Source organism: Hemiscyllium ocellatum, chromosome 3 (genome assembly GCF_020745735.1).
Source record: "Hemiscyllium ocellatum isolate sHemOce1 chromosome 3, sHemOce1.pat.X.cur, whole genome shotgun sequence".
NCBI classification, from domain to species: domain Eukaryota; kingdom Metazoa; phylum Chordata; class Chondrichthyes; order Orectolobiformes; family Hemiscylliidae; genus Hemiscyllium; species Hemiscyllium ocellatum.
In genome coordinates this window covers 89,461,223-89,478,189 of record NC_083403.1, presented here as the reverse complement: position 1 = coordinate 89,478,189, position 16,967 = coordinate 89,461,223, and the positions used below count along the sequence as shown (strand labels likewise).

At 39.9% G+C, this 16,967-nt stretch overlaps 1 protein-coding gene across 2 annotated transcripts in view; it reads right to left on the bottom strand.

Annotated features, from left to right (window-relative positions):
• Positions 1 to 1,016: 1,016 nt before the first annotated feature.
• trim54 (tripartite motif containing 54) overlaps positions 1,017 to 16,967 on the bottom strand; it is an 86,388-nt gene continuing 70,437 nt past the window's right edge. The window contains exons 5-10 of one of the 2 annotated variants that reach the window (XM_060821273.1): positions 15,769 to 16,002; positions 15,642 to 15,664; positions 13,407 to 13,531; positions 4,480 to 4,566; positions 2,917 to 2,986; positions 1,017 to 1,233 (exon numbers count right to left, since the gene is read on the bottom strand). In XM_060821273.1, coding sequence (XP_060677256.1) covers positions 2,937 to 2,986; positions 4,480 to 4,566; positions 13,407 to 13,531; positions 15,642 to 15,664; positions 15,769 to 16,002 — 519 coding nt within the window. In that variant the 3' untranslated portion in view covers positions 1,017 to 1,233; positions 2,917 to 2,936. The remainder of the gene's footprint in view (positions 1,234 to 2,916; positions 2,987 to 4,479; positions 4,567 to 13,406; positions 13,532 to 15,641; positions 15,665 to 15,768; positions 16,003 to 16,967) is intronic. The other variant, XM_060821275.1, reaches the window with a different exon arrangement.

Below are 16,967 nucleotides of genomic sequence, written 5' to 3'. Positions count from 1 at the left end.
ATCAATCAATATTGAGGAAGTGTTATATTGTCAGATATATGCAAACAGTAAAATGAAAATTGACTTAATTTGCAGTCAATGACAAACTAAAGCGACAAAAACTGTACTACATGAGCTATGACCAATTTAATAACTGAAATCAATAATCCATAATGTTTTGAAGGTTCCAGTTATTGCTTTGCCAATCATTATGTCTGTATTTACAAGGAATTCTGTAATTTAAAATAATTTCAGCGAAGGACCAACATAGTAATATCATTCAGAACTATCACATTTGCTCCTGTCCATCTGCTCCTGTCCATTTTCATCCCATAAACAACATAATGGCAAGGTCAGTGAAGCAGTATTTAAAAGTATCCTTCTTTCTGCAGAATCATCTTCTGTTTTACTTTTCTTTATGAGTTTCATATCTTGCTACTTTTCTATAATGCCATGTCAAGAATCATTTGTAGTTTGTTTGCCTCTTGATCAAAGGGGGATGAAACTCAATAATTTTACTATACATTTGTACTTTATTTTACACGTCACATCTGCAATAAAATGGCAACAAATTAGTTTAACAAATTATAATGAAGGAAATAACAACATTCAACTTTAAAATAAAACAAATACTTGTGGATATTGAAAATCCGAAACTAAAACAGAAATTGCTGGAGAAACTCAGCAGATCTGATGGCATCTGTGGAGAGAAACAGATTTGTTTTACATTTTGGATCCAGTGATTCTTCATCAGAACTTCTAATGAAGCTTTACTTGACCTGAAATGTTGACTCTATTATCTTCACAGATGCTGCCAGAACTAGTGAGTTTCTCCAGCAATTTCTGTTTTTGCATTCAGCCATAATGTAGCTATTTAAAAATTCTAAGCTAGCTGAATTGTGCACAGGCTTTTACAAGTATAGTAGCCAAATCTTTTTTCAAAGGCCCAACATTGTAATAGTATTACTTTAATATTTTTCTAACGTATAAAGCGATATCTAAACTTTATTACACGATTAAAAAAAACAGCAGTATTTGTCTAATTGCGAAGCTGCAAAACTGTTAATTTCTTCACATAGTTATGATCAGCAAACAAAACTGTGAATAAATAACTTCATTGCTAACTGGCAAATATCAATCTTCATTCAGAACCTAAATAATAAATTATTTTTGAATAAATGATTTCCTAGCATCCATCTGTAAGTCATTTCATGAGTTTTGTCCTCTTTTTCTTCATTTAATTTCAATGTTGATCTGTGGGTAAGAAGAATAAAATATTAATATCTGTACTTGTTGTTAGAAGGCCAGTGAATCTCAAAACTTTTGTCTTGATGAAATAATTTAGAGTCTGATAAGGAGACAGTTAGGGTGTATGCTGTTAGCTTATAAACTAAGAAAGAAATAAAGCTGTGATTTAAATTCTTGTGAAAAGATTAATTGTAATGTAGATAGAGATATTAACATTATGGAGTGAAGAGAGAATTGATAATTTTTAATTAACCTGTTCAGAGATATTATTACACACCTCTGGTTCAGGTGGGAATGTAACTTGGCCTCCTGGCTCAAAGGTACGGAGACTATCATTGAACCACAAGAACCCCTAATAAAGACAGAATAGATATATTCCTGATGAAGAGCTTTTGCCCGAAACATCGATTTTCCTGCTCTTCGGATGCTGCCTGACCTGTTGTGCTTTTCCAGCACCACTCTAATCTAGACTCTGATTTCCAGCTCCTGCCTATTTGCCTATTTTTCTTAATCAGCCTGTGCAGAGATGTTACTATACACCTCTGCAGCAGGTATGAATTGAACCTGGGACTCTTGGCTCAGATCAAAAAATCACATAATACCAGGTTATAATCCAACAGGTTTATTTGAAAACAAAATCTAGTTCAACACCGGCACCTCCATATGTTGGCTTAGAGATAGGAACGTGACCATTGTACCACGAGACCCCAATAGAGAGTAATAGCTGATATAATTGTTCACAGGACTGTATTGAAGATACAAACAAGCAAACAATAAAACTTTTGAAAACTTAATTATTTATTGAATGACTCAAAAAAGATGTCATTTTGAACCTTAACTTAGGAGGTACACTTTCTTACTTTAATGTCTGGGCCCTATAAGGCCCTAAAATAGACCTCTGGATCAGGATTTGGATCAGAAAACACTTTACAGTTGAGAAGCTACTGATTCAAAAAGAGTTTCAAAGAGGTCTATTGTTTTTGAACCTTGATGATCATCAACATCAATCAGAAAACAGATAGCCTATGTATGAGGTAAAAAGAAGTAGATAGCTAAAGAGTTAGATTGCAAAAATGGAGATCCATGTTTTACTTTCAAACTTAAGGTTTTGAAGAGTAAGAATATGAGGGAAGAATGAAAATTGCAATAATATACTATCTAAGATTCTCTAATCATCAAAAGCACTTTAAACAAACTACTAGGAAGTGCAGATTTGGCCATACTGTGAATCACAATGAGGCAAATTACAGTCTTTCTGTGACCAGATTCAGTCAGTTGATGTGGGAAACACTAAAGAGTTGTATTCTGAACAGCAGGACAAAACCTTGCTGAATGTGCAGTAAGAGTTCTTAGCAAATTAACTGCACCCAGTTCATTCCAGCATATTATACAAGTGAGACATATAAATGCACATGTTATTGTCCTAGACAACATATGATATTGTAAAGGCAACGTATTCTCCCTCAGAATCTCAGAGATTGAGTAAGGGGGTATAAAAAGCTAACATCTTTTTTTTAAACAGGTATTTTGCCTTGTCAGGAAGCATGTGTAGTAATTCTAGTTAAACCTTGGGGGAGGATATTGTAATTGAGGTCAAGCACTTCTCTCACTTGTTTGCAGACTGCAGAATTGATTATATATGTCAGAATACAGGTCAGTGACGCTTCTTCATCAGTAATTATCTTATACCTGATGCTGATCATTGCCATTCAAAATGTTAGGCCTGTTCCAGCAGAATGCAATGGAGTGGGTAATTCACCTACAAAGACAAAAGAGAGACAACTGCAAGTGGAACTAGAGCTGGTCAGTTGCAAATAGAGTTTTAGATGTGATTTTAAAAAAGAGATAACATGCAATTTGGACTATTGGTCAAAGGATTTTCAGTTTGCAATTTTTTTTAATGGACCTGTTATGTTTAAGAATTGTTTGTTCCCACCACATCTATTATGCTGAAAGATTGTGCAAAAGGATAAACTACAATGTACACTTATCAGATATTTAGGATTCAAAGATAAACACTCTGTCTCTTCGAATGATTTTCCTGCAAGTTACATATGTGTCCCTCCACCAAATTAGACTTTAGTTGATGGTATAGTATCTTAATGAAGATTTTTCAAGTTTCTTTGTCTGTTTATGAGACTGTCAGATCTTTCAAAGCAATTTTTTGGTGGTTGATTTCATTTAGCCATTACTTTGGGGATGCAGATATTGGAAAAATAATGACTTTTTCAAACTGTTTTGATAAGAAGAAATAACTTTGACAGGGTGAATGTCACAGCATTCTTCTGGACTCCAGTTTGCTGATAATGGAGGCAATGTATGAGAATATACACATTTAAGCTGGTAAAATTAGTTTTTATTCATATTTATAAAATAGAAAATAACCCTAATTGGATATCAAAAAGTAACAATTGTAGCTACTGAATGTGCCAAATCACTAGAATGGCAAGTTCCACACATGACCTGTTTGTGGAATTCATCAACGATATCATTGAAGTGTTTTAACTTTACACAAAATGTTATGTTGGGTAATCTCTCACTCAATCTATGTTTTTAAAACAACTTCACTTTGGGGGAAGAGATCTCAGTTTAATCAATGGTGTAGTACCTTAATGATGGTCCTTCAATTGTTAGACATTGAACTTCAAGTTTCTGGTTTTGCAAGGCTTTCAATATCCAGCACATTATTTCACAGAGAGACAGGAATTAATTTCAAAATAATTTATATTCTCTACCAGTTTTAAAAAAACCTCTTGTGCGTTACTTGTGATGAAGTGACAACTTGAAAGTATAAGGAGCCCTTATTACATGCATAGATCAGTTTAAAGGAGCTAATCACTTGTAAAACTGAAGTATCTCTATAGGAATTCTATGATTATATCTTAATAACACTATCAAGTGTTGAGATATCTGAAAACCCACCCCAATAAGCGAGCTTCAATAATTTCATCTCTGAGTGGTCATAATTGTAATATTCTTCTTTTCTGGCAGTTTGTTTGCATCAACAAATATCAAGTTTGGTGATTTTAAATAAAATTCATCTGTGTGGTCCTTCCAATTCCAAAAAGTCAACAAATAAGTATTGATATTCAGCTAACTTACATAATTTGATGTAACTATTACATAATCATATTACATTGATTTTTGTCAAAAGCCCTGATTCTTATAGTCTGAGGTCTAATGATTGGAAATAAGATGAAAATAATGAAGAAGAAGCTGGAGACTCAATTGTTACCACTTCTAATTGCTCACCATCAGTTGTCTCTCCATCTTCTTCTGCTCCTCCACCCTCCTCTATCTCTTCTTCCTCTACTTCTTCCTCTTCTTCTCCCTGGTAATCTGTACAATAAACATAAAAGGAATTCATTAAAAAGCTCAGACTTGATGCATTCAGATCATTAACGCCAACTTCTGAGGGGAGTTCACATGAGTCACAAGCATTACCAGCTACTTTGGTGTCTTAAGTTGTAATGTATTTACAACCAAAGTCAAGCAAATCTGTTTCAAAATTAAGAAGCTCGAGACTACCATTCTAAAAAATTTCACTCAAAAGTATATCTGCTTGAGATGTTTCTTGCATTAACCCAAACCATGTTATAACCACAGAAATTTCAGCAGCTAGGAATAGGCATAAAAATAGGATATAATAGGAATAGGACCAGCCAGCAACATCCATATCTGGGAGTTATAGCACAAAAATTGACCCTTTGGTCCAACTTGTCCATGCTGGCCAAATATCCTAAATTAATCTAGTCCCATTTGCCAGCACTTGGCCCATACCCCTCTAAATCCTTCTTAATCATGTATTCATTCAGATGCATTTTAAATGTTGTAATTGTACCAGCTTCCACCACTTCCTCTGATAGTTCATTCAGCACACAGAAAACAGTGCTGAGATGTGACACAATGGCTCTGTGGTTAGCACTGCTGCCTCACAGCACAAGGGATCCAGGTTCAATTCCAGCCTCAGATGATTGGCTGTCTTAAGTTTCCATGTTCTTCAAGTGTCTGCATGGGTTTCCTTCTGATGCTGCAGTTTCTTTCCACAGTCGAAAGATACACAGAATAGGTGGATGAGCCATGGTAAATGCTGGGTTACGGGGATAGGGTAAGTGGCTGTGCTTGTGTGGGATGCTGTCTGGAGGATGGGTGCATACTTGATGGGCTGAAAAGCCTTTTTCTTAAGGGGCCCTGTGCCGTCAATCTCTACAGATAATATTTGTTTTGGTTTTCTGTCTCCAGGTCAAATCTTTTTTTGGGATAGTTGCACCAAGTTAACTTTGTGGCTTGATTTTGTGCTTAGGTATATTATCTTCAAGAACATGATGATCTGGATGATTGACCAGCATATGGCATCCCTAAGGCAGTTTTGGAGCTCCTTGAGGTCTCTCTGTTGTACAATAATGTTGTCCAAATGTGACAATCTTTAGGTGCACTCATTTTCTTTTCAGTTTATCAGCTTATGGAATATTGTGATTGTGCTGGTGAATCAAACTCACCATACACATAGAAATAAATGGTCATTGGAGTTCAGCAGTGCCACAGGCTTGGAAATTATTAAAGATTATAAATTTGCCCTGATGTGGTATTCCTCTGGTGATCCTGCTTAAAATATCGTTCTTTAACCTCATCTGTCTGTGTCATTGCTTATGCATGGAATGGTTAAGTGTTAAAAGCTAATTTCTAGCAAGCAGTGTTCAAATTGAGTCAGTTTATGATTCTTTTGGAATTGACTTCAACTTAGGATGAAAACACTTTACCATTGTTTGAAACTTCCGAGATACCAAAGACCAAATTATATCACGGGACTGGTAAATCTGAGGACTGGTATAAGAATTCGGAAAAATGAGATCCAACGTATCAACTGAGAAGTTTAAATTCAGTTATTTAGATAAATTTAAAACTTGCATCACTAATGGTGGCCATGTACTTACCAGACTGTTGTAAAACCTAACTAGTTCACCAACAGCATTTAGGAAAATAAACGTGCCACATTAACTCAGTTTTGGAGACTTTAGACTGGCAGCATGTGATTGTGTCTTATTATCTTCTGAAGTAAGCTATTCCATTATCAAGGTAGCTCTTGACAATATTCTCAAGGATAATTAAGGAAGGGCAATTCACTTTGCCAGTGATGCCCACATCCCTAATAACAAATAAAAGTGGGTTGTCTGGACAGCTGGTTTGTGCTGTAGAGTGAAACCAATAGCATGGGTTCAATTCTCACACAGTCTAAGGTCATCACAAAAGGTCCCACTTTCTTGATCTCACCCCTCTTTTGAGAAATGCTGACCCACAGGTTGAACTTTCCACCAGCCATCTCTCCCTAACAAGTCCGCAGCCCTCTGAGACCATGGTGACGTTATGTTTTGAGTAATGAGAATTTTTAAGTAGTAGTAGAGTCAGAGTCCTTAGGGCATGGAGAAAGGTCCTTGGGCCCAAACTGGTCCATACCAATCAAGACGTCCATCCATACAAACTCAACTTTCCCTGCACTTGGCCCATATCCTTCTAAACTTTTCTCAACTATGTATTTGTCCAAATGCCTTTAAAATATTTTAATGTACCCACCTAGCAGTTCATTACATATGCATATCACCCTGTGAAAAAAGTTGCCCCTCAGGTTCCCTTTTATTCTTTCCCCTCTAATCGTAAACCAATGCTCTCTAGTCCTCAATTTCTCAACCCTGGGAAAAAGATTGAGTGAATTCACCCTATCCATGCCTCTCATGATCTTACACACTTCCATACAATGCTTCCTCAGTCTCCTATACTCTAGAGAAAGAAGTCCTACCTTGTCCAACCTCTCCCTGTAACTGAGTCCCAATATTCTTGTAAATTTCTTCTGCACTCTTTCCAGTTTAATAACATTCTTCCTTTATCAAGGTAACCAAAACTGAACACAATACTCCAAGTGCAGACACACCAACGTCCTGTACAACTACAACAGAACTTCCCAACTTCTATACTTGGTGCTTTGTCTGATGAAGACCAGTGTGCCAAAAGCCTTCTTCACTGCCCTGTCTACCTGTGATTCCACTTTCAGAGAAACGTGCACCTGAACTTTAAGATCCCTCTATTCCACTACACACCTTCAGGCCTGAGCCATTCACCATGAAACTCCTACCTTGATTTGACTTTCCAAAATGCAAGATGTCACACTTCCCTATATTAAACTCCATTTGCCATTTTTCAACCCACTTCCCCAGCTTATCAAGATCCTGCTTCAATTTCAGATAATCTTCCTCACTGTCCATGATACCATCTGTTTTAGTGTCACCTGCAAACTTACCAATCATGCCTTGTACATTCTCATCCAAATCACTGATATAGATAACAACAGTAATGGTCCCAGCACCATCCCTTGAGGTACACTGCTAGTCACACTGCTCCAGTCAAGCATCCTTCCAACATTACCCTCTGCTTCCTACCATCAAGCCAATTTTGTATGCAATTTGCCAACTCCCCCTGGATTCCATGCAATCTAACCTTCCAGAGTAGCCAAGCATGTGGAACCTAATCAAAGGTCTTACTGAAATTCATATAGACTATGTCTACAGCCCTGCCCTCATCAACCTTCCTGGTCACTTCATCAAAGAAATCAACAAATGATCTCCCACGCACAAAGCCACATTGACTTCTCCTAATCAAACCCTGTCTTTCCAAATGCATGTACATCTTATCCCTCAGAATCTTCTCAACTACCTTACCTGTTAAGCTTACTGGTCTGTAGTTCCCAGGTTTTTCTTTGTAGCCCTTCTGGATTAAGGGCAAAACTTTCACTACTCTCCAGTCTTCCGGGACTGACTAACGATGATGTAAATATATCAGCCAGGGTCCCCACAATTTCTTCTCGAGCCTTTTGCAGGACTCTTGGATGTATCTGGTCAGGACCTGGAGATTTATCTACCTTCATACATTCCAACACTTGTGATATGGACTGCCCCCAAGATATCAACACTAACTTCACAAGTTCCCAAGTCTTCATCTCCTTCTCCACAGTAAACACGAAGGATAAATATCCATTGAGGACCTCGTCCAACTCCTACAGTTCCACACATACATGTACATTTTGGTCCTTGAGGGGTCATATTCTCTCTCTAGTTACTCTTTTTCCTTTAATATACTTAAAGAACCTCTTTGGATTCATCCTAATCTTCCCAGCCAAGGCTATTTCGAGTCCCCTTCACGCCCTCCTAATTTCCTTCTTCAGTAAACTCCTGTATCTCCTATATGCCTCCAGAGATTCCCTCAATTCCACCTGCCTGTAGCTGAGCCATGCCTCCTCCTTTTTTCTGATCAGCGCCTCAATATCTCTTGTCATCCGAGATTTCCTATTTCTGCCAACCTTGCCTTCACCCCCACTGGAATATATAGACCTTGAACTCTAGCTATTTCACTTTTAAAGATCTCCCACTTGCCGGAAATTCCTGTGGTGCAAACAAACTACAGAGGAATCTAGATTCTCCGATCGAGATGGGCGGGCACTATATCGTTCAGATAATTGATTATTCAGTTAATTGATTTCCTCTGGGGCTCGGAGTTTTCTGTGAGGTCTGCTCCCCATTCAGGAGACTAGGCAGCAGCACACCGCGCGCAATCTCCAGGCTCCTGCGCCGTTCAACATCACTCCCCCCACCAGCCCCCACCCTACCCCCAACCCCCGCCCACCCTCTAACCTGACCCCCAACCCCCACCTGCCCCCTACCTGACTCCAAATCCCGCCTGCCCCCTCAACCCTGTCCACCCCCAGCCCATCCGCCTCAATCCCACACCCCCATCCACCCCCACCCACCGTCCGACCCCCTCCCTGTGTAGAACTTCAGGGAAAGTGCTGGGGGAGAGAGAGAGGGAGAGCAGACAGAAGTTGTGGTACACATCAGTAATAATGACATAGGTAGGAAAAGTGAGGTCAGTCATTTGTAGGCAGTGCCTAGACTGTCCAGGACTTTTCTTGGCAGCATTTCAGTGAGCCGAGTTTGTTTTTAATCATTGTGCCTGAAAACAAAACATACAATCAGGGTTGCAACAGCTCTTTGATGTAATGTTTCTATCGAGACCTTGAGATCTCCTTCGGATAATCCGAAATTTGGAGAATTGATATTTGGATAATCGAGGTTCCTCTGTATTCCAATCAATCCCTACAAAGAAATAAGCAGACAGTGCAGGGACCCCCCGTGGCCGTTACCCTCAACAATTCATATACCATTTTGGATACCTACCAGGGGAAACCCACAGCAGCCTGGTACTGAACCTGGCTCTATGGCTCAGAAGGAAAGAGAATAGGAGAGTAATAGTGATACAAGATTCAATCATAAGAAGGATAGACAGGAGAATCTGTGGTCATGAGCAAGACTCCCGGCTGATGTGTTGCCTCCTGGATGCCAGGGTCAGGGTTGTCTCTCATCGAGTCTACAGGATTCTTAAGGGGGAGGGTGAGCAGACAGAAGTTGTCGTACACATCAGTAATTATGACATAGGTAGGGAAAGTGAGGTGGACCTGAAAACAAAAGGGAGTTAGGTTGGGAGCTGGAAGGCAGGACGAGCAGAGTAGTAATCTTAGGATTGCTACTGTGGGAGATTAGAAATATTGTTTTTGTAGGTGGGGGAGGGGTTGTCGTGGGGGGGAAGGGAAGGGGAACATTATACAAACGGTCATGGAATTCTTGTAGCATGTAGCATACTTAAGGCTTTAATGAATATAAAGGGTCTTTTAAAGGAAATAGTTTTAAGCTAGGAAATAACTATGAAGGGTGTAGCTAACCACAAAAAGAAGCAGCAGGAACATTTCACAGTAAAGCTTATAGTATGATAAGAGAAACTGGATAAAAGAACAAGCTGTAACAAACAAGGAACAAAGAATGCAGACAAGGACAGCAGGATGGCCAGATAAGAAAATAACTAACAAGCGAGGTAATCGGCTTATGATAAGATGGGAAAAGGGAGTTGTGGTTCCACAACTTGTAAACTGAATAAAAATGCTAACAGGCTCTGTTTGCGTGCGCATTTCTGCATGATTGCAGAAGCATCCTTCCCTGGAACAAATAAAGGCTGTTTCCAAGGCTTTGTCTCAGGCTGATTGATTTGTGACTGAGTTCTGTTTTTCACACTACCAGTGCCATGTGCAAGTGAGGCTAGGAATAGAGCGCGAGTGCAGATGAACACATGGCTGCAGGGCTGGAATAGGAGGGAGGGCTTCAGATATGTGGATCATTGGGATACCCTTTGGGGAAGGTGGGACCTATACAAGTTGCACCTGAACTGGAGGTGCACCTATATCGTGGGTGGGAGGTTTGCTAGAGCTCTTTGGGAGGGTTTAAACTAGATTAGCAAGGGTTTGGAAACCTGAGTTACGGATCATATGATGGCGTAGTTAGTGAACAACCAGATACAGTGTGCGGAGAGTCTGTGAGGTGGGGTCAGCAATGGATAGGGCAAAATTGCAGTCAGTGTATATTTATTTTAATGCAAGTAGTATCAGGAATAAGGGTGACAACTCAAAGCATGGATCAGTACTTGGAACTATGATGTTGTGGCTATTACGGAGACTTGGATATCACAGGGGTGGTTGTTGGATGCTCCAGGGTTAAGATGTTTCAAAAGGAATGGGGGGAGGTAAAAGAGATTAGATTAGACTTACAGTGTGGAAACAGGCCCTTCGGCCCAACAAGTCCACACCGACCCGCTGAAGCGAAACCCACCCATACCCTTACATTTACCCCTTACCTAACACTACGGGCAATTTAGCATGGCCAATTCACCTGACCCGCACATCTTTGGACTGTGGGAGGAAACCGGAGCACCCGGAGGAAACCCACGCAGACACGGGGAGAACGTGCAAACTCCACACAGTCAGTCGCCTGAGTCGGGAATTGAACCCAGGTCTCTGTTGCTGTGAGGCAGCAGTGCTAACCACTGTGCCACCGTGCCGCCCAGATGGAGGAGTGGCATTGTTAATCAGGGATAGTATCACAGCTGCAGAAAGGGAGATTGTAGAGGAAGGTTTGTCTACAGAGTCAGTATGGGTGGAAGTCAGAAACAGGAAAGGAGGAGTCACTTTATTGGGAGTTTTCTACAGCCCCCCAGTAGCAGCAGAGACACTGAGGAGTAGATAGGGAGGCAGAGTTTGGAAATGTGCAGAAGTAACAGGGTGACTTTAACTTCCCTAATATTGATTGGAACCTACAAAATAATTTGGATGGAGAGTTTTTGTCAGGTGTGTTCAGGAAGGTTTCCTGATGCAATATGTAGATAGGCCGCCTGGAGGAGAGGCCATATTAGATTTGGTGCTTCGCAACAAACTATGCCAGGTGTCAGATCTCTCGGTGATAGTCATCACAACTCCATGACCTTTACAGTGCTCATGGAGAGGGATAGGAGCATACAGTATGGGAAAGTATTTAATTGGGGGAGGGGGAATTACAATGCTATTAGGCAGGAACTAGGACACCTAAATTGGGAACAGATGTTCTCAGGGAAATGCACAACAGAATTGTGGAGATTGTTTAACAAGCAACTGCTGATAGTGCTGGACAGGTTTGTCTCACTGAGGCAAGGAAAGGATGGCACATTGAAAGAACCTTGGGTGACAAGGGATGTTGAAGGAACCTTACTTAAGGGGCAGAAGGAACCTTACTTAAGGTTAAGGAGGCAAGGATCAGACAGGGCTTTACAGGGTTACAAGGTAGCCAGGAAGGAACTAAAGAATGGACTTAGGAAGGCTAGAAGGTGGCATGAAAAATTTTAGCGGGTAGGATTAAGGAAATTCCTAAGGCGTTCTACACTTTTATGAGGAACAAAGAAGATGGCCAGGGTGAGAGTAGGGCTGATCAGGGATAGTGGAGGGAACTTGCGCCTGCAGTCAGAGGAAGTACAGGAGGTCCTTAATGAATACCTTGCTTCAGTATTCACTACTAAGAGGGACCTTGACATTTCTGAGGACAGTGTGAAACAGACTGATATGCTAGAATAGGTTGATGTTAAGGAGAATCTGCTGAAAGTTTTGGAAAACATGAGGATAGATCATTTCCCTGGTCCAGATGGGATATGCCCTAGGTTACTACAGAAAGCGAGGGAAGACATTTTTGCACCTTTGGTGATGAGCCTTGAGTCCTCACTGTTCACTGGAGTAGTGCCAGATGATTGGAAGATGGCAAATGTTATTCCGTTATTCAAGAAAGGGAATAGGGATAATCCTGGCAATTACAGATCAGTCAGTCTTACATCAGTGGTGGGCAAAATATTAGAGAGGATTCTGAGAGACAGGATTTATGATTACTTGAAAAACCATTGATTGTAGTTAATCAGCAAGGTTTTGTGAGGAGCAAGTCATGCTTCACAAACCTTATTGAATTCTTTGAGGGTATGACATGACATGTTGCAGGTGGCATGGTGGCTCAGTGGTTAGCACTGCTGCACCAGGGACCCTGGTTCGATTCCAGCCTTGGGCAACTGTCTGCGTGGAGTTTGCACGTTCTCCCCGTAGCTGTATGGTTTTCCTCCAGGTGCTCCGGTTTCCTCCCACAGTCCAAAAAATGTGCAGGTTAGGTGATTTGGCCATGCTAAATTACCCGTAGTGTTCAGGATGTGTAGGTTAGGTGCATTAGTCAGGGGTAAATATAGGGTAAGGGAATGGGCCTGGGTGGGTTACTCTTCAGATGGTACGCTGTGGACTTGTTGCACCGAAGGGCCTGTTACCACACTATAGGGATTCTAATTCTAATATATAGAGCAGTGGATATGGCATACATGGATTTTAGCAAGGTTTGATAAGGTTCCCCACAAGAGCCTCATTCAGAAAGTAAGGAGATACAGGGAAACCTGTCTGTTTGGATACAGATTTGGCTGCCCATGGGTGGTGGTCACATTTTCCCTTTTGTTGATGTCAGTGCTGAGGTAAATGTCACAATTTGACATGAATAACCTCATAAGTGCCTTTAAAAACAATAAGGAAATTGACTTGTTAAACCCACATGTCATTAATTCTCATTCATCCATTTGTAGAGAATTCAGATCAGCACAGGGATAGCAAGTAGCCTATTTAGCATTTCTAAACCTGTCACAACATTTATTCACTCTACATTTTCAAAACAATTAAGGGATAAAATGAGCCCTGGTCCCTAATAGCTCTAATTATCAATACTAAAACCTCTTACTAAAAACAAAACTTCTCTTTGTACCTGTCTGGAAATTTATCTTTTGTAATACTTGTTCAGCTCTTCCAAGATTAACCACAAAATGATCCATGTTTTCGTATCCAGGTTCCGTTCTCTCCAACTGAGCTGCTTTTGAAGTATCAATAACTCTAAGAGAATCAGACAATAAAAATTCACATCAAGTCACATATGTGATTTAACTGAAGATTAAGTAGAAGATTTCTCAATTTTGTTTTTTGCAAATTCCACCTAGGAATATTTGCACTGAGTTTGGAATCATAGCTGTAATCAAAAGGTTACATGCACAAGTGTTGTGTTATGATTAATAATTCAATTCTTTTCATTTTCATATGATGTTAAGGTTTTAGAAAAAAATAAGAAAACCCATCTGTGACCAGTGGTGCTCTGCAAGGATCTGTACTGGGACCCCTGGTGTATATGTACAAATAAATGATTTTGAGATAGTGAGGACGATTGTCAAAGGATACAGCAGGGTATAGAGTCTTGAGTGGAGAAATGGCAGATGCGGTTTGATCTGGACAAATTGAACATGATGCAGTTTGGAAGGTCTAATACAGGAGGGAAGTATAAAGTAAATGGCAGAATGTTTAGTAGCTTCAATATACAGAGGGATCTGGGGTGTACAGATCCACAGCTCCCAAAAGTGGCAACACAAGTGGATAAAGTGATCAAGAAGGCATGTAGCATGCTTGGCTTCAGGGCAGACAGTATAAACTCTGCTCTCCAGCACCTGCAGTCCTCACTTCCTCCAAAAAATTTGGCAATACATGTATGAAATTTTAGTTGAGCTACATTTGCAGTATTGTGTACAGTTCTGGTCACCACACTATCAGAAGGATGTGGAGGCTTTGAAGAGACTATAGAAAGTGTTTATTAGCAAGTTACCTGGTTTGGACGGTATTAGCTACGAGGAGAGATTGGATAAACTTGGATTGTTCTCACTTGAACTTCAAAGGATAATGGTGGCCTGAAAGAAGTTTACAAAATTTATGTGAGGCAGGGGTAGAATGAATAGTCAGAGTCTTTTTCCTCAGGGTAGTAATGTCAATTCATAAGAGACATAGGTTTAAGATAAAAAGAGGTAACATTAAAGGCAAATGTGAGAGGCAAATTTGTTTTTTCCCCACACAGAGGTGGTAAGTGCCTGGAATGAACTGCCAGAGGAGGCAATGGAGGTGGATAGAATAGTAACATTTAAAAGGCATCCTGACAGATGTATGAATAGGCATGGAATAGAGGGATATAGACTGCGTGGAGGCAAAAAGTTTTTGGTTTAGAAAGGCTTCATATGTCTGAGCAGGCTTGTTGGGTCAAAAGGCCTGTTGTGCTGTATTGTTCTTTGTTTACTTTAAACTAATTTTTGAACATATGAATTCTCATCTCATCTTTTCAGGAATAATGGGGCTTTTGCCCGAAACGTCAATTTTCCTGCTCCTCAGATGCTGCCTGAACTGCTGTGCTTTTCCAGCATCTGCAGTCATTGTTTTTACCTACATTTGGATTGTAGGAAAATACTGATTATGCGTGTGTGTTCTCAATGCTTATTGCAATATCCTAAGGGGCAAAGCATTGTATTTCTTTCATTTATGAGAACTTGCCAATGTCACTCTTCCTTTAACAACATCCATACAAATTAGGTATTGATTCAGGGAAATATTCTAATTTGGCACAGTTGTATCAGCAAAGACTGTGAAGGGTATTCTAAGATTCCATTCATTAATTTGTCTCTTCCATCTCCAAGAGCAACTAGTTGCAGCACTGAAACCTTTCTAAATGCTTGTTTAAAAATGGTCTACCACTATATTGTGCTTAATCTATAAGTTAACGTGGTTAGTGTAAGTATATACTCCCATGATGTATTTAAGGACATTTGGAGAAGGAACACTTATTTCTGAATGACAAGGATCAATGCATACTTCTTGTGTGGGAGAAATGCACACTTTCCATCACAGAGACGAAGCAACAGAGACAAAATTCCCCTTGTCATTAGTATTGTTTTAAAACTGCACTCATTAGTTCACATGCCTGTGAATTGAAAGAGAAACGATGCAAGTAAAGATATGCAAGACTGTGTTACGAAACAGCGACAAGGCACTGTGTGAAAGTGAACAAGTAAGAGGATGTGAGGTGCCTCATTAATAAAAGATCAGAGTTTTCACTAAAACAATCCTTGTTGGACCACCATTATAGCAGAAACAATTTTTAATTAAAATTACATACCTCTTTAAATTGACTTACTTTTTAATTAGCTGCTTTGTATTCTGTGAACAGAAGAAATGTATAAAATGACCAGAATTGTAAATAAAAGCAGGAACAACCACCATATTACAACACTTAAAGAGATATAGACAAGTGATACATAAACCTGCAGGAACACTGCCATCTGAGGTTCCTCTGTAAACTGCAGAGCTGTTTCCACAAGTTTGCTGGCTCCCTCCAAGTGATCCCCATGTTGTCTCATCAGAGATCGCACATATTGCACTTTTTCCTCCTGTTCACGCGTAATGCATTGAAGCATTTCTTTTTTCCTCTCTTCTAGAATGGCGTACAGAGAATCAAATTTTTCACAAAGGAGTTGTTTTTGTCTTCTGCTGTTATCCTGCAAACATATGTCACAAACATGACTTTCATACTGATGGAGCCAAATAACAGACAATACAAATACAGCAATGGACAAAACTGACCTTTAAAACAAAAGCTAGGTAAGTTATTCAAAATTGTCTCACATCAGGAAGCATTCCTTGTCCAAAAGGGAGTTATCCAAATTTTATCACTTCACAAATGATACTATGTGAGCAATATCTGAGAAAAGGTCTTCTAGAATAGTCACACGTTGAATGCCATGTCTCAAATCGTATTGTACAGAACACAGTGATACTTTATGCACTTTGACAAAATTCTTCTAAACGAATTGGGGTCATTACAAACAAAGATCACAAACGTATGGGCAAGTTCTTCTGTACTCCCATCATGGCTTTGGTGAGAGACTGAATTATATCTCAGGAAAATAGTTTGGTTGTTGCCACCTTTCTGCAGCCTCTGCTAATCTTCTGCAAAACTTACGTTGGAAAACCAAATACCACCTATGGAATTTAAGGCCAAAATATTTGATTATGAATATACAGGAAATACATCAATTAATATTTACTCAAACATTTGGTGCCATTTACAATATAGAGATAGCATAGCCTCCTATATTGCATCAGTGTATATGGAGCCATTTTACAAATAAACTTTGACATCTAATCTCTCATAGAGTCATAGAGATGTACAACATGGAAACAGACCCTTCGGTTCAATCCGTCCATGCCAACCAGATATCCCAACCCAATCTAGTCCCACCTGCCAGCACCCAGCCTATATCCCTCCAAACCCATCCATATGCATCTTAAATGTTGCAATTGTACCAGCCTCCACCACATCCTCTGGCAGCTCATTCCATACACGTACCACCCTCTGCATGGAAAAGTTGCCCCTTAGGTCTCTTTTATAACTTTCCCGCGGTGGTGGAGGGTTGTTTTTCTGACTGGAGGCCTGTGACCAGTGGAGTGCCACAAGGATCGG